General features: G+C 36.6%; 1 protein-coding gene across 13 annotated transcripts; it reads left to right on the top strand.

The window, feature by feature from the left end:
* The first annotated feature begins 11,700 nt into the window (after positions 1–11,700).
* Positions 11,701–23,317, top strand: LOC18422845 (ribosomal RNA small subunit methyltransferase G). Of its 13 annotated transcripts, none has more exons than XR_016059113.1 (9): positions 11,701–12,045; positions 12,390–12,470; positions 14,334–14,423; positions 17,627–17,793; positions 18,044–18,113; positions 18,748–18,822; positions 19,449–19,511; positions 19,683–19,759; positions 22,966–23,317. XR_016059113.1 is itself a non-coding variant. In XM_011626550.3 (9 exons), exons 1-9 carry the CDS (start codon positions 11,968–11,970, stop codon positions 23,064–23,066), a joined length of 807 nt encoding a protein of 268 aa, XP_011624852.2. In that variant the 5' UTR covers positions 11,701–11,967; the 3' UTR covers positions 23,067–23,317. The 13 variants fall into 13 exon arrangements, 10 of the variants coding, with proteins under 10 accessions (XP_011624852.2, XP_006827564.2, XP_088727831.1 ...); XR_016059114.1 differs by lacking the exon at positions 22,966–23,317 and adding an exon at positions 19,842–20,115; XM_011626550.3 differs by having other exon boundaries at positions 18,743–18,822.
* The last annotated feature ends 242 nt before the right edge of the window (positions 23,318–23,559 follow it).

Here is a 23,559-nt window from a genome sequence, read left to right as displayed (position 1 = left end):
CTTCAACTCCTGACCAGTCTTCCATTTGTACTCTTATTATTTATATTTATTGAGATTCTGGAAGCTCTCTTTTATAGGTTCTACTCTCTCTCACTGCGCCTCTTTTGGAGGTTTCTTTCTCTCTCTAGGCCTCTTTTGGAGGTTTCTCTCTCTGTATATGCATCTATATGCGCATATGTTGACCCAATCGTCATGAAACAGTCTGATCATCATCACCATCACCATCTGATCATTGGGTTGGATCAATGGTCGAAAAGTCAATTTGGGACGACTACTAGGCCCATGCCGCGGCCGAGTACTCGCCCGAGTCTGAAGAACTTTGCCTGAGTAGGGCTGAGTACGGTAGCAGCTGAAAACTACTAAAAAATTAAAAAGAAATACAAAAAAATCTTAAAAGATATTAAAAGTGTATCCAACATAAAATTTAACAAAACATAATTAATTGTGGTTAAAAGAGTAGCAAAAAATAGATTTTAAAAAATAAGTTTGTGACTAGAGTTGTCATTTTAAAAAAATTTTTTAAAAAGATGAGAAAAATATAAAAATAAGTATTCATGACCAAAGTACTTTCCTTGCCAAGATAATAGAAAACATAAATAAACATGTTACAAATGTATTTTATTTTTTAAAACTTTTTATAATTTAATATCCCCGAATTAGACCTCCAACTCAAGACAACTCGGGCTCGATCCTAGCGCGAGTAACTCGCCGAGTTAAAAGGATTCAGACTGGAAAATTTAGAACCAAAGCCGTACCCATTAAAGGACCAATTTTGATTTTTAAAACACCAATAAAAATCGTGGCCATGCATAATTGTCGAAGTTTTTAATGCAATTAAACAATTAAAAGACTCATTCGCAATTAGCAGATGGTACGAGTGAAAGAATTTGGAAGCAACCATTTCGCAAAAATTTGGAATCCCTGACCATGTCGGTGTTTGACTTCTCGGTCCAACTGGGCTCGACACCCTGGAGACGCTGAATTCCCCTGAGTTGAATGTTCCACTGAGGATACTAAAAAAAATTAAAAAAATTATAAAAAGGGAAAAGTTTATATAGAACCCGGCTCTCAACAATCAAATTCAAGCCTACCGTACAACTTTCACTAGAAGAGGTCGTTTTGATGCCCAAATATCCTCTAGTTCATCATCTTGACATCAAGATGCATGGACATTAGAAAAAAATGGATTTCAAGTTTTGAAAATAGTGCATCTTGCGATGCATTTTTCGACAGTCAAATTTCAAGATTTTCAACTTTTCATAGATCTGCTTGATTTACACTAATTTTTATGCTTTAAATTTTATAACTAAAAATGAAAATATAATTTAAGGCTATCACAAAACTTTCTAATATTTAAACTATATTTTTTGATACTATCTGAAGGTGGGCTCCAATTTGATTGGTTAGAGCCTTGGTTCTATACAAACTGCACCCTTATATAAAATCCTAAAAAATATGGTATTTGTTTGTCATATGTTTTTTATATTTTCTATCATTCTTGCAAAGATTTGAAAGTACGGGTGGCAATGGACTCGGACCGGACCCAAGACCCACCAAGTAGACCCAATACGGGTCTGGGTATGGGTCCAACATTTGGACTCAGCTGTTACGGTCCAGTTCCATTTCTATGGACCTAAAACAGACATGGGTTGGGTGCGGAGTGGACCCTACCCAGATTTACTACATAACAAATATTAATAAAAGAAAACTATAGATACCCCCAAAATGAACATTGTAGACATTCTACCTCCCAACAATTTTGATATTTTTCCCCTTCCTTTATCTTGCCCATTAAATATCTCTCTCTCTCTACCCGCCCTCTCTCTTTCTTTCTACCTGCCCTCTCTCTCTACTTACCCTCTCTCTCTCTCTCCTCTACCCAATATTAGTCTTTCTCTCTATACCTACCATCTCTCAATCTCTCTCTCGCTCTCTCCACTCAGCATCAATCTCTCTCTTTCTCTCCGCCCAATATTAATCTTTCTCTATGTACCCGCCCTCTCTTAGTCTCTCTCTCGCTCTCTCCACCCAACATCACTGTCTCTTTCTCTTTCTCTCTCATGTTGAAAATGTGGTCCAGCACAAAAGTGTGTTGTACCGGCCTTTGGCTTTTAGAAATTCAAAAGCCTTGTGACTAGTCCAGCAAACTTTCGTGATGGACTGAAGCAAAAAAGAACGGGCTTCTAGGTTCTGGAATATACAGGGGTATTTTGGTTAATTTTTTCAAGTAAAATATTTTTTAAATATTTTTCAAATATTCATCTATTTTTATAAACACACATCTAAAATTTTAAGTGATTTGAATTTGTAGAAAATAAATCAAAATTCAAATACTATCGGGCATTCGTGATCCTTAGATCGGCCCAGATTCAATCTGGGCCATTAGGCTCATTTTTTCTTGTGAGCCCATTATATATATATATATATATATATACACACACACACACACATACACACACGTACTTCACTCATAGCCACGACTGTCCAATAGTGCTTGCATTTTAAGATTTTTTCTCGTTTACAAATCATATTGAATTGAAAGTTTGTGGTAGTGTGCGCCTTAGTGAGGTGCATCTGAATAAAATATAAAAAAATAATTTGAGTGATAAAATATCAAAGCACCCCTCTAAAATTTCAGGGGTATTTTTCATCATTTTATTATTGACAATTATTTTTAATATTTAATTTTGTTACGAGTTGGTCAGATGTACACACGCCCTGAAATTGAGATAAATCTTATTCCTAGATAACTATTAAAATTCAAATGTTATCTAACAACTGTAACTGTGTGATGGATTTTGAACGGTGATGAGCCATAGTTGAAATACTATAGAACTTCACCTAAGGAATTTTCAAAAGTGTATATGTGTGTTTACACAAAGAGAGAGAGAGAGAGAGAGAGAGAGAGAGAGAGAGCAAGAAACAGACAAGAAAAGGGATCAAGTGAGAGAGATCATGCATGAGAGGGAAAGATTTAACATGTTAGAGAGAGGGATTTGCAAAGAGAGCAAGAGAAAAAGAACAAGAGGGAGGTTTTTAGAGAGAGAGAGAGAGGGTGGAAGAGAAGAGAGGTAGATCAAGAGAGAGAGCACAAGAGGGAAAGGGAGAGCAAGAGAGATAAATTTGGGGTTTTAGAGACAAAAAGAGGGATTTAAAGAGAGAGTAGGAGAGATCCAGAGAGAGCATGAGAGAAATTTGGTTTCACAAAGAGAGATATAGACAGATATGTAGATAGAGAAAGAGGAGAGAAAGTGAGAGGGAGACTTTCTTAGAGTGAGGGATTTGCAGAAAGAGGGCGAAATAGAGTGGGAGACAGCGAGCAAAAGAGACATTCAGGGGGTTTTTTTGAGAAAGAGAAATAGGGTTTTGGAGAGGAGAAAGAAAGAGAACGAGAAAGAAAAGGGAGAATTTGGGATTTTACAAAGCGATAGGGATCTACAAAGAGAGAGTAGGAGAGAGCAATGTTGTTAGATTTGTTTAAGAGTTTTCTTCTATTTGTTTTAAAAAATGAAGTAATTCGATGCTTCAGTCGATTCGGGAGAATACTTTAGACTTTTTTTTAAAAAAAATTAATACATACAAATTTGATATTTATACATATAAAATACCGAAAAAATATTTAAATTTTTTTTAAAAACTTTTATATAGATATTTCTTTGCTTCGGCCAAATCGGCCCGAAGCAGAGACCTGAATCTAACCGAGGCAGCTAGAATGTGACTGAAGTGGAACACTAAGCTTTGCGTCGCTTCAGTCTAGGCTTAAAATCCCAAGGTTTCAGCTGAAGCTAAACGTGTTTGACAACACTAGGAGAGAGAGCACGAGAAAGATATTTAGAGATTTAGAGAGAGAGAGAGAGATTCCACAGAGAGAAGGATTTGGGAGGTTTAAGTGCGAGAGAAAAGTTCACATAGAGAGAGAATAGGACGGGGGAGAGCAAGATATAAATAAGGGTTAGAGAGAGGATAGTAGAGAAAGAAAGGATATGAGAGAGATGGGAAGAGAAAGAGAGGATAGTAGAGAAAGAAAGGACATGAGGGAGAGGGGGCGAGAGAGTACCTGGTTTGGTGATTGTTGAGGATGGGGCGAGCTAGTGCGCAAAAGAGGGGAGGGTGTGGTAAGACCAAAGCTGGTGTAGGGAAGAGCTAGGGCGACGAAGAAGATTTGTAGAGAGAGATGGTTTGGGAGAGAGGGATTTGGGGTTTGCATAGAGGGATTTACAAAAGATAGAGGGATATAGGGGTTTAAATAGAGAAAGATAGGACAATAGAGAGAGAAAGGATATGACAATAGAGAGAGAAATGATAGGAGAGAAAGAGAGAGAGGGAGTACGTGGTCTAGTAATTGCAAGTAGGGGCAAGCTGTTGTGTAGAAGATGGGAGGGCATGGTGAGATTGGAGCCGGGAAGGAGTTAGAGAGGGGGAGAATGTTTTTCAACACAGGCTCCCGAAAAAAATTATGAACGATTGGCTTCTGAGATTTACCACAAAAGCCAGACCTCACTAAGTTAAGGCCAAAACAACAGAACAATGTTCTTTTTATTGCATCACTTCCCACACATCAAACACCAAAGTGTGAGTAATAGTGAATGTTTGTTTTCTGGATACAAATCTTCTCTAAAACAATTACATCATTAAATAGAAAAATTATTTAGATTAGCTCGATGTTTTTTTACTATAAAATCCTTCTCTTTAACCCCTTTTTTATAATAAAAAAATGGGGAGTCCAATATTATGATTCTCAATGGGTTAATGAGAAACGATCTTCCCAAGAAATAAACTTGTGCTTATCCTTTCAAACCATAAAAATTGAACCAAAAATCACTTTTGAGAATAATTAATCATCTATATTACATTGAGAACAAATTTTATTTTAAAGGGATTAACATATATATCGCACATGAGATTCTTCACATGATAATAAGAGTAGCAATGTAACACCCTATTGCCACACTTGCCAACATATCTTTCTTGGTTATGAGGGCTGAGCATTATAATTTGTCGAAAAAGGGTTCACTTTATTTTGGAATATAACATTTATAACAACATTTAGTCATGGCCTTTTTTTCTCACACTCTTATGGATATACAAAACATAAATCATCTTTAGGATTTTCACGATAATGTATATTTTCTCTCATGCCACACTTTAAGGGTATGTTTGATAAAAAAGTTGAAATTTTTTTATTCCAATTTTAATTTGAGGAGATGAGATTTACTTCATGGTGGTATTTGATTGGTTCGTCTAAAATACAATTAGGAAATGCTCAAATTCAATAGGGCGTTTAATTATCATTATCCAAATTATAATTCTACAATGCTCTTTCTCTTTGTCTCTCTCAAAGCAAGGAATGAATGAACCCTGAAGGAAGATAGTTTTTGAATGTCCAATATGCCATAGCATTCTTTTCATCCTTCAATATTTACATTCTAAGGTAATCGACCAAGTCATTTCACTCGTCCAATCTTGTTGGAGAAGAGAGTATTAAAAATGATGATAATGATCTAGAGAATGGTCGATTTAGGGAATGATAATGATATAGAAAGATACGATCATAATAAAGAATAATATGATATATTGTAATATCTTTGTATGATAATATTTTTCTTATCTGTACAGATTTGTTGTAATCACATCTTTGATTGAGTCAATCAAATAGAACCCACATCTCTCTCTATGTGTGTTGAGAATTTTAAATAGAACCCATATTCTAAGGTGTGTGGATAATTATAAATAGAACCCACATCCCTCTCTATGTGTGTGGAGAATTTTATACGAATATTGTTCTCTAAATTTCTTCGTGGTAACAGAGCCAACCCTCAAGGATTTTGCAAGTTTCTAGTTCAAGTAAGTTCCATTCTCTCTAAAAAATAATCCAAGTTCTAATTTCTCGCTTGTCTCTCTCTCTCAAAATAATAATAATACTCTCTCTCAAAGAGAAAAAAAAACATCTCTTGTTCCATGACCAGTGAGCTGCTATTAGCTCCTATTACATGGTTGCCTTTTCTCAGGGAAGGGAGAGACATAGACAAACTCTACCTTCTTCCTTGTTGGTTTCTTCCTCTCTCTTTAAATTTTTTGGTTTCTTTCTCTCTCTGCAACACTCTTTGCAATTTTGTTGGTTTCTTTATCTCTCTGCAACACTCTTTGCAATTTTGTTGGTTTCTTTATCTCTCTGCAACAAAAGAGTTTCTCCCTCTGCAATACTCAACACTCTCTTCAACAAAAGAGCTTCTCTATCTGCAACACTCCCTACAACAAAACAAAAGAAAAATGTTAACACTCTCTACAACAGAACAAAAGAGAAATATTAACACTCTCTGCAACAAAACAAAAGAAAAATATTAACACTCTCTTCAACAAAATAGTTTCTCTCTCTACAACACTATGCAACAAAACAAAAGAGAAATAAAAGTGCGAGGGATGAGATTCATACAATTGGTCGTTGCTCTGATAATTGGGTAGTTGGTGTGTGCATGTACATTGGTGCTGGATGATGATCCCGTTCAGTATTTTGATTGAAATGTTTCTTCCTCTGGAGCTTCCATTCTTGGTGTTGAGAAATAGGTAATTACGATAAACGACCAGTTTCCTAAGCCCATAGTGAACACAACCACAAACAACATAGTCAATATGAATGTCCACAACAACCTGGACGTGCCTTTCATTCTTACTTGGAATGGGATTTAGCAGAGTCATGGTAAGATAGAGTACCAAGAATTAGTTGCCCCATCCCCCAATGCCAAAATTGGACTAACTCCATCCAAGTGAAGGATCAAATAGGGTCTTTCTTCTACTACCCGTCTCTCGCCCCTCAAAAGGCAGACTGTGGCTTTGGCTCGATCCGAATCAACAATCACATTGTCATCCCTACCTCTTTCTCAGCTCTCGCAGCTGAAATCGATGTTCTTGTGGGAGACTGGTACACCACAGGCCACAATGAATTGAGGGCTACTATGGACATGGAATCTGTCTTGAATCATCCAGATGGAATCCTCATCAATGGACAAGGTCCCTATGGATCCAGCTTCACTGTGCAACCAGGGTCTCTATATCGATTTAGGATCTCAATTGTCAGTTTGAAAACATCGATCAACTTACACAAACAAAACCTAAGATCTCAAATGTCAGTTTGAAAACATCGATCAACTTCCACAAACAAAACCATAGGATGATGCTAATTGAAGTTGAGGGCTCACACACATTGCAAAACTATTATGACACACCTTTGACATTCACCTGGACCAGTCTTACTCGATTCTTGAAAATGCCGACCAACCAATCAACTCCTATTACATGGTTGCCTCTTCTGATTTCTTGGAGCCTCAACTCAATAGCACAACGGTCCTCTCTATGTGTGTGGAGAATTTTACACGAATATTGTTCTTTAAATTTCTACAAGTAGTTCTAGAGTTTTTTCATTTCTTATTGCACTCACTAAACATATAGAACCAATTACCTATAGAGAAGCCACAAAAAACCCCACGTGAATTGAGGTTATGAATGAGAAATTGTTTGCTTTTCATCAAAATCACACTTGGAATCTTGTACCTAGACCAAAAAATAAGAATATTGTTAGATGTAAGTGGTTTATGCGATCAAGTACAAGGTTGAAGACACAATTGAAAGGTACAAAGCAAGATTGATGGTTAAAGATTGTAATCAAAAGTATGGGTTGGACTGTGAAGAAACCTTTAGTCTAGTTGTGAAGATGGGAACTGTCACACTGACATTATCAATAGCTAATCTCTGTGATTGGAGATTACATCAGTTAGATGTCAAAAATGCCTTTTTGCATGGTGATCTCTAAGAAAAAATCTATACAGAGAAACCAGACGGGTATGGAGAATCCAAATGTTCTGATATTGTGTGTAGATTAAGGAAAGCAATATATGGTCTTAAACAAGTCCCACGAGCTTGGATTATAAAATCTTTTGCAAAGCCTTTTTTACATGAGGTTATTCTCGAAATGTTGTAAACAACTCCTTATTTCTGAAAAAGAAATGACAAAAGCTGGTGATGGTACTTCTCTATGTTGATGATATCATTGTACAGGAAATGATGATGATGAAATTAAGCAGCTAAAGATAATGCTCGGAGCACAATTAACTATGAAGGATATTGGAAATCTAAAGTATTTCCTAGGTGTGGAAATTGAGCGCACGAAACAAGGTATGAAATTGACACAACACAAATATGCATTGGATTTGTTAGAAAAAATTGGAATGAGTAACAATAAGCTATCACCATCACCAATGGTCATAACAAAGAAATTATCTGCTAGAGATGGTGATCATGTTCAAGATAAAAAAAGGTATAGGTCTTGTTGGTGGTCTACAGTACCTTACATTTACTCGCCTAGATATCACCTATGTTGTCAATCAAGTATGTCAATTTATGTATGATCCTTATGAGATGCACCTCATAGCAGCTAAAAGGATTCTTCGATATGTGAAAGGTACCCTAGGTGATGGTCTTTTCTTTCCCATTGGTGGAAGGCAGGTTAACATTATCGATTATTCTGATGCAGACTGGGCTGAAGTTCCCGATACGAGAAGGTCAGTATCTGGATTTTGTATTTCCTTTACAGAATCTCTAGTGTCTTGGAGTAGTTAAAAGTAAAGAATTGTTTCACGTTCAAGTTCAGAAGCAGAATATCAAGCAATGTCTTCTACAACTACTAAAATCACTTGGTACCGCTACATTCTATCAGAATTGGATACAAGAATTCTACGTTGTGATAACCGAAGTGCAATTAAGCTTGCTTTTAATCCAATTCTTCATGCACGGACCAAGCACATTGAACTGAATTATCATTTTATTCGAGAAAAGGTTGAAAGTGGAGAGATTACTCTTGATTATGTTTCAACTGTAAAACAACTTGCTGATATTTTTACAAAAGGTTTCCTATTTTACAACATCATTCGATATCAAACAAGTTGTCCATGTTTCCTTAGTATCAAGAATGATGATAATGATATGGAGAATGATCGATCTAGGGAATGATAATGATCTAGAAAGATACGATCATGATAAAGATTAACATGATATATTGTAATATCTTCATATGGTAATATCTTTTTTATCAGTACAGATTTGTTGTAATCACATCTTTGATTAATTCAATCAAATATAAGTACATAATAATTACAAATAGAACTCACATCCCTCTCCGTGTGTGGAGAATTTTAGTCTAATATTATTCTTTAAATTTCTTCATAGAAGACCTCAATTATCATGTCTGGTTTGCTCTGCCTTACATAATGAAATCAATTATTTATTCTCTATTTTAATCACTTTTATATGATACTTTATAAAGTAATAAAAGTGAAAATATGGTAAAAGACTAATTGGAAAAAGAATAATGAATTTGATAGATAGCACAATAAAGGAAAATAGTTTGATAGGGCTGTAGCCCTATCAAAACAAGTAAAGCCTCACCTCATAACTCATCGAAAATTGCAATTTAAGCACTAGAAAACTTTTAAATCAATCATCTTGGCTTGAACATTATGATTGTGAAATGAAAAAAGAGGATTTCAAACAATAAATTGTGTATATTGTAATAAAATATCTAGATTGTCCATTTCGCCCTAAAAATAAGTGTTTATAGATCTACAAGATCTGTACCATTTTTTGAATTTCAAATTTTATCGCCGATGTTGGAAATTAATTTTAGAGCCATCATGAAGACTTTTGTTGCCGAAAGTACTTTATGGATCAGAATTTGAAGTGAGGATTTATTTTGTTTTTATAAAACCTAAGCCTTATAAAAACCTCATCCCACAATAAAAGCAAAATCATGAAGCAAATAGAATAAAGAATTCAATTAATAGTACATTAAAAGGAGGATCTGGAAGCCTTCTTTTCTTAAAAATTAATCGAAAGAAAGGCAATCCTTATAAATTGCAATCTCTGCTTCTCTTGTTGGCTATCTCATTCTCCCATAACTCATTTACTCAAAGTACCATACCAAAAAATCCTTAACCATAAAATCCATGGCCACATGTGTGGAGAACTCAATACCAAAAACCACAGAAAACCCAATCTTTCATTTGAACCAGTCCAACAAGGTCTCTCTCCCTCTCTCTCTCTCAAACTCTCAAATTCTCAAGACCTAGCTTCTCAAATCTCCTATGTTGCTCTCTGAGCAAGCCCCAAACCCCAATTACACAGGATTCAAAAAACCCCATCTCCATATTTAAAAACTGAATGGATAAGGATTAAGGGATTCAAATGGTTAACGGGCAATATAAAAATTAGATTTTTTTTTAAAAGGGTTGGTTTCTACGAAGTTGCAACTTTAAACAATCCAATTAAGAAGCACTCCAAATTTTATTATAGTATGTAATTTTAGTGTAAATTGTTTTTAGGATTATCTCAAAATTTATTTTCATATCTAAAAAATTTAAACTAAAAAAATAGTCAAAATCAGGTAGATCTATAAATTTATGACAATCTTGAAAATGGATGGTCTAGATAATGTGTTGCAAGATGCACTATTTATGGGACTCATTTTTTTTTTTTTTTTACAACTTTATGTAAACCTTTTCCTTTTTAAAATAACTTCAAATAAATATTTAGAGGGAAAATCAAATGGATCCTAAGTCTCATCCGACTAATGTACATGGAAGATAATTTCAAATTTAAAACCTTCATCAATGTGTCTGCAACAATTGGGATGAGGTCAAATAACTCGTATTTCCCTCGTGCTTAACAAATGTATCTTGAATGTAATGGTATTACACCTCAATATTCCCTCCCAATTATATCTATATCTTGGATATCAAGATATAATGGTTGGGAAAGGTTCATATGAGGCCAATACCTGCACCTCAATATTCCCTCACAACTATATTTATATCTTGGACATCAATATATAATGGTTGGGAAAGGTTTATATGAGGCCAATACCACCACCATATGAGTTTGAGCCACCCACCATCTAACTTAGTTGGACGGTGGTGATTGAAAGGCTTGCAACCCACCATCTAACTTAGTTGTATGGTGGGTGACTCAAGTTACAATGCCTGCATAGTAGCGGTGGCCATAATGGTATTGCACCTCAATATCTATATTAAAGATTTTTTGATATAAAATCATATTTAAGGACTATTAGTATGAATTTAGGGGCCTTTTTAATTTAAGATTGATTTTTAAGTAAATTCAAATTTATTTTTATAAAATCATATTTAAGGACTATTAGTATGAATTTAGGGGCTTTTTTATTTTAATATTATTTTTAAGTAAATTCAATTTTATTTTTATTTAAAATGACTTAAATCCTTGCATAAACATTAAAAAGAGGGTTCAATGCATTTATCCGTAAGAGTTGATGGGATGGTAATGGGCCAGGTGGCTCCTCCTTAACAGAGTTGGGGCATAAAATGTGGCCCGAGTGCCAGGATAGGCCCAGCCCGGCCAGGCTTTTATTTTTTTCATCCTTTTCGTATTGTTTTATTTTAAATTTACCCGACGTCACCGGGCCTGGCCAGCCCTATGGGGAATAGGGAAGGGCTATGGCCAGGGAGGGCCCGGCCGAAGCCCGGTTCGTTGTCAGCTAGAGTTGAGAGACAAAGGCATCTTGTTCATACAAGTTGGATAAATTTTTGGGGTGGACCAATAATAGGAATCCACGTGTACTAATAACACCTGGTCCACGTGGCAAGTTTCACAAGAAGCTTTTGGACTTTTAACAGAAATAGTGTCTGGTCTGGCTCTTAAATTTTGCTCCTCTCTCACTCTCTCAAGGCTCCTCTCGGTTTAGGAGAAATTTTCGCTGTAATAAAATAGGGTTAGAGAGAGACAGAGAGAGAGAGAGAGGAAGGCTAAGAGGGCCTTGTATCATCTAAACCCCACTAATGTACAGATTGAAAGTTGGGTTTTGCGAGAGAAATACCCTATGTTTTACCCCTCATAATTGAAAGACGAAGAAGGAAGACAAAATAAACAAACATTGAATAACAGAAAATGGGGGATTTGTACGCCCTTGATTTTGATGGGGTAATCTGTGATAGCTGTGGTGAGAGCTCTATCTCAGCTCTCAAGGTGATTCTCCAACAACCCATTGCCCTAATATTTTCTTCTTCTTCTTCTTCTTTTTTTTTTTTTTTGGAGCTGTTTCTAAGGCTTACATCAATTCTTGATTAAATTTTTGAAAAGGTAATTTTTCCATTATACTTTAAATTGATGAGTTTTTCATTTTACTTTCAAGCCATTTTGATGGCCAAAGTTTGTGCAAATTAAATTCTTGATAGGCTTTGTGGTTGTTCATTAGAAGGGTTTTTTGCATCCATCTTTAATGCCTAAACTGTGTGAAATTCAATTCTTGATTAACTTTTTATCTATTAATACCAGAAACAATTGTCTTGTAATTACCTCTTATTTTTTAGGCTGCTAAAGTGAGATGGCCTCAACTCTTTGAAGGAGTGGATTTGGGATTAGAAGAATGGATCCTCGATCAGATGCACATTGTAAGTTTCACTTTCATGTTTCATTCTCCTTCTTATTAGACACTTTTATAGTTTAGTTATCATAATTGATGGGGAATATTCGTTTTGATTTTCTTGAATTTATTTAAAATGTAGTGCTGGTGTTAGTGTACCAAAGAAGAGAGGATTTACACTATGTTAAATTGTTATTCTTATTGTTAAATGTATCAATCCATCTTTGTTGTTTCTTTGTATTTGAAATTCAATTGCTTTGTTCTTTTCTTTCACAAACTGAATAAAATTATTATTCATGTTGTTAACTGTGCAGATTTTAACTCTGTTATGTTTGTTATTGAGTGATGAGATTGAATTGCTTCTTTTTTCTTTTCAACTCTGAATGTCACTGTAAAGGTTTTAAATCCACAAACATCTTTGTGTATTGGTTTTCATGGGCATTTGTAGTTTGTCTCATGGGTTTTGCAGTTTGTGGTTGTGCATGTGGAGTGCTTTCCACAAACATCTTTGTGTAAACATGGGTGGTCTTGTAATCATCTCTTTCATTAGTTACCTATCAGAATAATTCTTTACAACTGATTTGTAAGAAAAACATTAGCTAATGCATTCTTTCATCTAGGTCGTAATCCGACAGTTTGAAATTTAGGCTTCAATTCATTTTGAATCATTGATTAGTAACAATGAATAACTACCTGATTTACAGTAATTGCTGATCCTCTTGAGCATTGAGACTTGGATTGTATTTGTGACATGTTTTTACATGAATATCATGAAACTTTAATGTGAACATTCTTGACAGATTCTCATGGATTACTGTTGTAAGATTGCCATCTGCATGATTCTACAGTCCTTGTAAATTCAGTTTGGATTGTTTCTCACCTAATATTTGCTTTTGGCTATTTTGCTTGCCACTATATTGTTGAATGAACCACTTAATTAACAATTCAAATTGACGTCACTGGGTTCTACTTATAGAAACAGAATAATAAACATTGGTTTAAAGGAAAGTTAAAAAGCATTTCTACATTTTGAGCTTTTGCCTCACATAAGAGAGTGCTAGAATGTTATTTTTTCGTTCTTTTTTTCTTTTTCGTTTTGTTTTGATAAAAGTGCTTGACTGTTCTTATAAATTGCATACTCAGAATGCATGTCTTTTCCCAGCAATTAATTGATCTGAACTTGATAATGGATATTGTGGGTCCACTTGTCGAGGAATGAACCTTAATGGGGAATATTTATAGAACCCACCACCATGTCAACCATCTAATTTTGAAAAATTTTCCTACATTTAATGATATTATGCATCTGTAATGCGTCACTTTTAGAAATAATGCGGAACGATGGCATTAAAATTTGTCTTCCATCTTTTTTTGTGGAATACTTTTTATCTTTTCAAAAATTAATTCTTATTCACCATGATTAGCAGAGTATAACCATTGCATTAATCAAGTTGACATGTTTCTTAGTGAAACTAGCTTAGTTTCTATGTTCTATTTTTGTTACCGCATAATGATATGCTAACTATCACCACTTTGATGAGTTTAAGTTAATTCCAAGTGAAATGTACTATTATCCATTGCACTATAATCAGAACAGTCCATTATGAAAGTCAGCATGTGATGGAATGATTCATGGTAATGGAGACCATAGGAGCTGCCATTGGGAACAAGTTCTATTCTAGTGGACCCCACTTTGTTCCCATCCATGTGCAATGGCTTTCCATAGCCTTTTGCATCATATCTTACTGTCCTTCATGTTAATATCTTTCTTTTTCCCTCGATGAAAGATTTTATCCTTGTAATGGAAGTGTCTGTTCGATGAACCCCACTATCTCCATCTTAGGCTAGTTTGGTTGGATTTGACTAATTAATATGCTTCTTACTGTAACAGGTTCGACCTGTCGTGGAAACTGGATATGAAAATGTACTTCTTGTACGACTGTTGCTGGAAATTCAGAAACCTACTATACGGAAGTCCAGTGTGGGTACTTGCTTTGTGCACAAATATGACTTCCTTTATCTGACATGTTTTTGCATACTTTTCAGATAAAGCATTACAACAATGAATGGGCTAGATTAATGAACTTAGTTCTTTTGTTCTGCTAAATGTGTGTATGTTTGTGCCTGACAAGATTGGCAGATAGTGTTATCTGTTTGATGGAGGATGCCTTCTACTTCAAGAGATCCACATTCAAGCGGTTCCCAATCCTCTGATACTCTGGCAGCAGGTCCTATAATCTAGGGCATCAGAAAGAGAAGGTTTCAGAATTAGGGCCATGCAAACGTTTTCACATGGCTTGTTATCATGGATCAATGAGGCTTGCATATACTTTGAAGTAGATCTGAGGGCAGTTAGACTGATTTTTCAATATTCTAATAGTAGTGCTAGCTCTATTAACTTTGTGTACATATTGTGTCTCGGTGGCCCGCGAATCTAGAGAATCTGAGTACTTTAGAGGTTGATAAAAAATGCAATAAAAAAAAAAATATGTGATCTACCCTAGGATAGGCCTAGGTAGTTGAGCTTAAGGATTGCTCCAAAACAGAATAACATGAAGAAAATAGTGGGAGATAGTTAGGTTCAGCCAAAACTAGGCCTTCTACAAGCTGTTAGAAAGACAGTCCCTGGTCTAGCACGTAATCAATGACCTAGAAAGTCTTTCTTTGTGTTTCTTTCTTTCTCCCAAATTAAAACCAACTATTGCTTTTTTCTAGAATATGAGAAAAATAGTTACCAACTTCCAAACCTTAAGACAAAAGTATGCTTCTCTCAGATGAAGGAAACCTTATCCGGTCGCACCAGCAATATGACCAGCCTCTGTCGAAATAAAGAGAGCAAGTGACACTATTGGATATGCTTATAGGAAGATACAACAGAAATGAGGCACTGGGCTATGCATGGGGTATACTGGGAAATAAAGAGTTTAGAATGAAGTTTTTGAAAGTCTTAGAGAAACACTCAAAATGAAATGGTTTATATGAGAGATTAGAATGGTATGAAAGGAAGGTTTAAATGTAATTGAGAAGGATAAAGAAGAAAGGATTAAGACATCGGTTTAGAAGGGGTCCTAAAAAGGAGATAATTAAGAGAATAGAAAGAAAAGGAAAAATAAAAAGCAAAAGAATTGATGAGTAAAAGATATGAAGAGAGAGAGAGAGAGAGAGAGAGAGAGAGAGAGAGGAGCTTTTCCTTGAATGCTTTACCTTCCATGGCTTCCAAACTGAGTGTCTCATACTTGTACAACTTCCACATAGGAATCTCAACCTTAATAGATGAGGCCTTTGGAATACATAACCGCTTCTTTGAGTGCAAGAGAGACCGTATAGAAGAAATTTCTCTGAGTTCACACAAAAGGCAGTACTTCTCTACTATGATTGCTTCAGTTGGCAGTTGCTTTGTCCATTGAGTCAAAATACTGCCAACGCTTGAGATGCAAATTTGATGATTTGATCTGTAATTGCCAATTGATGGGGTAGGAGGAAGATTCCATGTTTTGGTTCTTCGTATTGAAGCTTTTTGTTAAAGAACTGAAACCTAACTTGAAATAAATGTGGGTGCAATTGTACTACGATCATCATCATCATTATCGTCATCCAAGCCTTATCCCAATGAAATTGTGCTATCATTGGTGTAAATTATGAGTAGGAAGCCTAATCCTGCCATATCACACACTCATATTTCTGGAATTATAACAATCCACAAAGGCTTAAAGTGTCTTGCTTTTAGTAGGTTCTCTCTTTTCCAAGAAGTGGTAGATAGAGATGTTTTGATTAAACCCATGTTGACCTGCATGTAAATATTGGTTATATGGTTCCGGACATTCATACCCTGAATATTATGGGCAAGCACACAATAATTTCTGGTCAAGCACAGAATTACAAAAATTCAAAAAGCATGAACTTGTCACAGTTATGAGTATTCTCCCTTGGTTGATCATGGCATTCTTTGAAGGCTTGTTATCAAGACCACCAATGCAGACTTCTTTTTGTGTGAAAACACATCTCGACATAAAAGCTTGTGCTTTTTGAGGATCATGGTAGATTGACTACAAGCAGATGACATACACTAAACAAAGAACCGCCAGGCATTAATGCTATTGGTAATTGGGAATAAGCTGCAATCTGCCCAAAGAAGTAATGGACTGGGAAGACAGTACTGCAAAACCATTGAGTTGCACAATGTGACATGGCTTCTAAGCCAGCATGGATGCTAGTCAATATGGTTGGTACAATTCCATGTTTAAGACCACAAGCAAGGGTTTTGGGAACATAGAAGTTCCCACAGCATACAACATTACCCCTGGGGCTGCACAGTGCAGAATTATACAGAAATATAACTAGATAGGCTACTAGATGATGCCCCTTTGCAGAAACTCTAGAGTTGGAACCATGATTTCTGACTTGCATGAAGTTGAAGGTTTTACTCTTTAAATAGCTTCATCACAACATCCAGAATAAATACAAGCTTCCTAACAGTATCGGAAAGAGTGATATCATTGTGAGGTTTGACCTTTTCTGAAGTTTAACATCAAGAGGAACACCTCTCGATATCCCAGAAGTGATATATCTTTTATCCCTCTCAGAAATATCAACCTTTGGTATCACCGATATTCAGCGTTGTTCTGTATACATTTTGTTAACAGTTGTAGAGCCAGCATCACACTTGTAAAGCAGAATGTAGTCCAGTTGCCTTATGTTCTTCTTTAAAAGATGCACCAACTCCATAGATCAATAATAGCATGCCAAATAAATTGCTTGCACGGCCCCCATAGTTGTGGAACCTTGTCTTAATTTGAAGAGGCCCTTAGAGTTACTGATCTGCTAACCTAGAGTATCAGAGGAGTGGAACCATATCACGGGTGCCTCCTTCCCATAAACTATCCTCATCTAGTCAGTTATACCACCTACCAATCTTGTTTGGTGCACATACAACAGGTAGGTCTTTATAGTACCACCTGCCTATCTTCTCAAGCAAACAAACGTCCACACTAGAAAATAGGGGAGAGAGAGAGAGAGAGAGAGAGAGAGTTAACTGGATTACTAGAGATTAGATAATGCATGAGCTGCCAACTCTCGTTTTTGTCATTCATTATTTGTTGCATGCATTGCCCCAACAATGACTGGAACAATTGCTGGAAATTCAGGTATTTTCACATCTAATGTGATTGTGGTTTGCGTTGTTAGGTTGCACCTGGGCTCAGTATTGATGGGATTTTGGAGAACTGGTCCAAGCTAAAACCCATCATAATGGAGGAGTGGAATGAAGACAGAGACACTTTGATAGGCTTATTTGGAAAAGTGAGGGACGAATGGATAGAAAAGGACTTTTCAGGCTGGATTGGTGCCAATCGGTATGATGCCTAGCATATAAGGGGTTTATTAGGAAATGAAATTGGCTAACCTTGAACATCCCAATGCATCCCCGCCTCTTTTCTTGTGCATGCGTGCTTGCACACATATGATTGCATGTCTGAGCAGCATGGTGTGATTGTTGGAATATGCATGACTGCATGTCTGAGCACGATGGTGTAATTGTTGGAGTATGCTTTGCAAGAATATAGAGGCTTGGCCACAGGTCTTGAACCAATGATGTCTACGCAGATTCTACCCTGGTATTGCAGATGCTCTTAAGTTTGCAAGTTCAACTATATACATTGTCACCACAAAACAGGTACGACCAACTAGATAACTACATGTTTACAAACCAATGTATGAGATACACAGCCTATGTATGATGTATTTTAGCATCGTCTACATTGGATAATGGAAATTATCTTAACCCTCTCCATCAGGAACTATGGTTCATGTCTAAAGTCTATGGAGATGCTAGATGGTCAAGCTGCATGCCTTATACCGTACTCAGGCTGTGTTTCATGTCCCCGGTTTACAATTCTAGTAGCCCTTCGAGGCAAATGCCAAATATTAAGATTTGAAATTCAATCAGTTGGGTTCGCCTTTCCACAAATAGTAATAACCCTAAAGATAATTTATTGGATGAAGAGAAACTAGAAATAAGAAGAGCAAGATGTTGGCTAATATTCATGTTAGAAACTTTGGGTAAGGCGCACTTGTTCTCTCTTACTGATTCTTCTCTACTATATGCCTGCTGGCTTACCCTAGTGTTTTACAATTTCCTTCTATTTTTTCTTCAATTTTAATACAACCCTTCTTTTGATAAAACAAACTCGTTTTCCTGAAAACAATGGATCACTGAAGCATTTCATTTTGGTTTGTTAAGTGTCTATTTGTCAGGCACTGCTTTGAATATTGTGTGGTTTAGTCTCAAGTTGTATGCTTCAGAGCAGGTTTGCTGATGCCTTGCTACGCGAATTAGCTGATGTGACAATCCCACCAGATAGGATCTATGGCTTGGGATCTGGGTCAGTATACATTTGTAAATTTTATGACTCCCTTTATACATGGATCTATATGCATGGTTCTTTTTGTGTGTGTGTGTGTGTGTGTGTGCAGGTAGATGGTTTATATGTATGTATGTGTATATGCATGTCCGAAAGTATGTATAGATTGGTATATATATGTTCCATTGTTATCATAAAAGTTTTTAACTAATGAATGATGCGAATTCTTTATAGGAAAGTATACAAAGAGTTAATATAAGTAGGTCACAATCACTCTTTTATGTCAGATTTCAAATTGGATGGTTGTATGTGCGCCTTTGACTAGACTTAAAGTTCAAAGAAACGTTTCTTAAACTATGTGATCTGCCTCAAGCTATCCAATTTCACATCTAATGGCTGGGAGTAATTATGACCTTATAACAAAGATACATGGTAGGAAACGGGCTTGTGTCGAGACGGTAGAGGTTAGGTTTTTATAGTCTAACGTCTCAAGTTCCATTCCTATGTGTAACCTTGTCAGAAGAAAAACAAAGATACTTGATCCCTTCTTTGTAGGGTGTTGACTTGTGTGATTAAATTTATGTTGTCCATGTGTGTGTAGTGTTAGAGTGTGCATTATGTTGACAATGGATTCTTGCTCCTTCCAGTCCTAAACCAGAGGTGCTGAAGCAGCTCCAAAGACAACCAGAACATGCTGGACTGAAACTTCAGTAAGATTTCCTCTTGCTTTCTTATATTTCAGCCTGAAGTATTTTAGTTATGGACGTGGTGCAGAGGAGAAACCATGTCTGAATATTATTGCTTTTTCATCTATAAATAGGTGTTTGCCTATGTGATTATGTGAGAGAGAGAGAGAGAGATGACTTGTCATTTGTGTGCAGTTTTGTGGAAGACCGACTCGCAACCCTCAGGAATGTCATCAGAGAGGGTGAATTGGATGGATGGAACTTGTATCTAGGTGAGTAATTTGTGCATGTGTTTGTTCTCTTCGAATTTCTATATGGAATGCATACCATAATCCAATGCGCCATTGCATATAGTGCTCCTAAGGATACATCCACCTTCTGTTCCGCCTGAGGGATTAAGTAAGTTGGAACCGCCGGGGTCATTCATCTGGTTCAGTTACTCTCCTACCATCCATCAATGGGAATGGACGACGGATATAGGTTATCATGGCCCATTTGACTACAATATACTCTCTTAATTTTTACTCTTGCTTAGAGGCATTTTTTGTTTCATATTTGGACTTTTCTAAATGAAATAATAGACATTTGCTAAAAGTATATGAGCATTCCAATCAGGTTTACCCAAAAATATATGAAATGAACCTTTGGTATCCTTTGTTGAAACCAGTGTTTTAAAAAACGGCGAGTTGAACCGGACTCGCCCGGTTTGACTCGAAAACATGCGTGCTAGTGCCGGTTCCAACCGAAAACTGCTCGGGTTCTAGAGTGGAACCGCCTGTTCCCATCTAGTTCAGCCCGGTTCTAGAGTGGAACCGTCGGTTCCCATCTGATTCAGCCCGGTTCTAAAGTGGAACAGTCGGTTCCCATCCGGTTCAGCCCGGTTCACACACGTAACACATGACACACACGTGCAAGCGTGCCCCACGTGCACACGTGTGTCCAAGCGCACGTGCGAGCGTGCCCCACAGACGCGCACGTGTGTCCCGAGCGCACGTGCGAGCGTGCCCCCCACACACTCGCGCACACGTGTGTCCGAGCGCACGTGCAAGCGTACCCCACGCACACTCACACATGCACACGTGTGCCCCATGCACACACGTGCACACGTGTGCCCCACGTACACACATGTGTACACGTGTGCCCCACGCATACTCACACGTGCACACGTGTCCCGAGCGCACGTGCGAGCGTGCCCCACACACTCGTGCACACGTGTGTCCGAGTGCACTTGCAAGCGTGCCCCACGAACACTCACACGTGCACACGTGTGCCCCACGCATACTCACACGTGCACACGTGTGCCCCACGCACACACGTGTGCCCCACGTACACTCACATGTGTACACGTGTGCCCCACGCACACTCACACGTGCACACGTGTGTCCGAGCTGTCAGAGCGCAAGTGCGAGGGTGCCCCACTCACACTCACACGCGCACACGTGTGTCCGAGCGCACGTGCGAGCATGCCCCACACACACTCACACGTGCGCACGTGTGCTCCACGCACACTCACACGTGCACGTGTGCCCCACGTACACTCACACGTGCACACGTGTGTCCGAGCTGTCCGAGCGCAAGTGCGAGGGTGTCCCACTCACACTCACACGCACACGTGTGTCCGAGCGAACGTGCGAGCATGCCCCACGCACACTCACACGCACACACGTGTGTCTGGGCGCACGTGCAAGCGTGCCCCACGCACACTCACACGTGTGTCCGAGCGCACGTGCGTGCGTGGGGTGCCCCACGCACACTCGCACGTGCACACGAGCACACGTGCACACGAGCGCACATGCGAGCGTTCCCCACGCACACTCACACGTGCACACGTGTGTCCAAACGCACATGCGATGTTGCCTTAATATTTTTATACACATTTTATAATTCATATTGTATAGGTATTTATATGCCAAATTTGAATGCCCATCTTTCGATATGGGATAATTCTCAAACATCATTAAATGAAAACGAAATGTAACCCCCTTGGGCATGTGTTGCATTTTTATTGTATATATAGTGGTTGGTATAAATATAAATATTTTTGTTGTGTATATAGTGGTTGGTATAAATATAAATATTTTTGTAAATAATATAAAAGACATAAAAAATAAAAAAATTAATTTTTTATATAACCGTTAATTTTTGTTGTATATAGTGGTATAATTATTTTTGTAAATAATATGAAAGGTATATAAAAAATAAAAACAAAAGTTTATTCTATTTAAAATCTTCATCTTTCTATTAACAATCTCTTTTACTAAATTTATCATAGAAACCTAAAAAAATAAATTTTTGAAAAATTGAAGTGTTATTTCTAAAATTTGTACGCATTTTATTGATATTTACATTGATAACCAAATATTTTATTTTATTTATGAATTTTTACATTATAAATCATGTAATGTACTATTTTTCTTACAGTTGTCAATAATACATTTTAAATTAGATAATATTATAAAATATTTTTAATTTGTTATTATTTGTCTAATAAAATAATTATAAAATGTAAGCTAATAATTATAATTTTAATATATAATATTATAATTAGTGATGTTGTAATAATTTTGTATTATAGTTAGTTAGGCTGTAATAGTTTGGTTTTTTTAGCGGGTTAGGGTTTTTCGCCAAAACGAGATTTTAATGGCCATTCTTTCATCGATTAATCTACTCTTTATAATAGTCTATATATAATTTAATATTTTATTCATGATAATTCTATGATTTTTCTTTTATGTGATGCAAATTTAATAGTTAAAATAAATTTATATAGGGAAAGAACATCTCAATATTCACAAATTGATAAAAAAAATGAAAGTTAATAATATAGTACCCTCATTTTTTATTGGATTCCTAAAAAACAACATTTATAATGAATTTTAATAAATTTTTCGGATTTTTTTGAAGCTTTAATCCGACCGATTTAGCCGATTCCCGATCCGGATTGCCGATTCCCCGATCCGATCGGTTTTTGAGGTGCCTAATCCGAGTCACCGATCCGTTTTTTAAACCATTGGTTGAAACAATGCTTATGCTTAAGAACGCAAATGGTTTTCCAAATTTTGATTGATAAAAAGAAGATAAACAAGCCATTGCAACTCTGGTGACAGGCATAGGCTAACCTTCTTGAGCTCACATTCTATTTCATATGTGACCTTTATTGTTTTCATGTGTTATGTTTGTTTTCCATTCTCTTACTACCACTCTCCATAAAGAGAGGGAATGCATTCACAATCAGGTTTGATAAGTGCATGTGTTTTTAAATCTGCTTGAAACAAATGAAAATCATATATACTTTAATTGCCTAGATTTACTGTTTTGGGGTTTCCTCTCTTATAATTATAATTATTCTTTGTTATTTATTACGTTTTTGTAACCAATCCCAAATAATTGTGATAAGGCTCAGATGATATGATGATATGAATTATACGCTTTTATAATTTGTATTAGAAATATGGGCATTTCACTCTCTGGCTTGTAGGAAACTGGGGTTACAATACAGCGAAGGAGAGAGAGGAAGCTGAAAGCATCCCCAGAATCCATATATTGGGACTCTCGGACTTCAGCAGCAAACTGAAATAAGCATCTGTCCACTAATTGAAAACCTGACCATTTTATTCATTGATATATGTAATAAAGGACTAAACCCCTATAGTTCTTGGCCGCATCCACAGTGCCCTGATCTTTTGTCAAGGGGCTCTGAAAAATTTAACCATTTTATTCATCTCTCTCTCTCTCTCTCTCTCTCTCTCTCTCTCTCTATTTGTAACCCACTGCATGGGTGCTAGTCTATAGGAGAGGACATGTTGAATGAGTAATTAGTTCTCCAAAAATCAATCTTTATGCTACTAGTAAATTTCATAATATCCTAGGGAGAAGCAATTTCAGAAAGGTCCATGGAAACATGCAATGGGCACGTATACTATGTTCCTCAAAGCATAGTTTATTTCTACTCCCTTGGTCAACAGACCTACTTGGGAGGGTTTTTTCAATATGAAATTTTAACAGGTCTATTTGGGAGGGTTTTTCCAATATGAAATTTTGGGAACCACCTAGAATTAGTATATTATTTTAG

This window comes from Amborella trichopoda, chromosome 7, assembly GCF_054954075.1.
Source record: "Amborella trichopoda isolate Santa Cruz 75 chromosome 7, AtrichopodaSantaCruz75HAP2 v2.0, whole genome shotgun sequence".
In the NCBI taxonomy this organism is placed as follows: Eukaryota; Viridiplantae; Streptophyta; class Magnoliopsida; order Amborellales; family Amborellaceae; genus Amborella; species Amborella trichopoda.
This window is presented reverse-complemented; position numbering and strand designations above follow the sequence as displayed.

Coding starts and splice junctions, on each gene's coding strand:
- LOC18422845 (XM_006827501.4), top strand. CDS start 11,968: ATGGGGGATTTGTACGCCCTTGATTTTGATGGGGTAATCTGTGATAGC. Junction 14,424..17,626: donor CTACTATACGGAAGTCCAGT/GTGGGTACTTGC, acceptor TTGCGTTGTTAG/GTTGCACCTGGGCTCAGTAT. Junction 17,794..18,043: donor GGCTGGATTGGTGCCAATCG/GTATGATGCCTA, acceptor ATGTCTACGCAG/ATTCTACCCTGGTATTGCAG.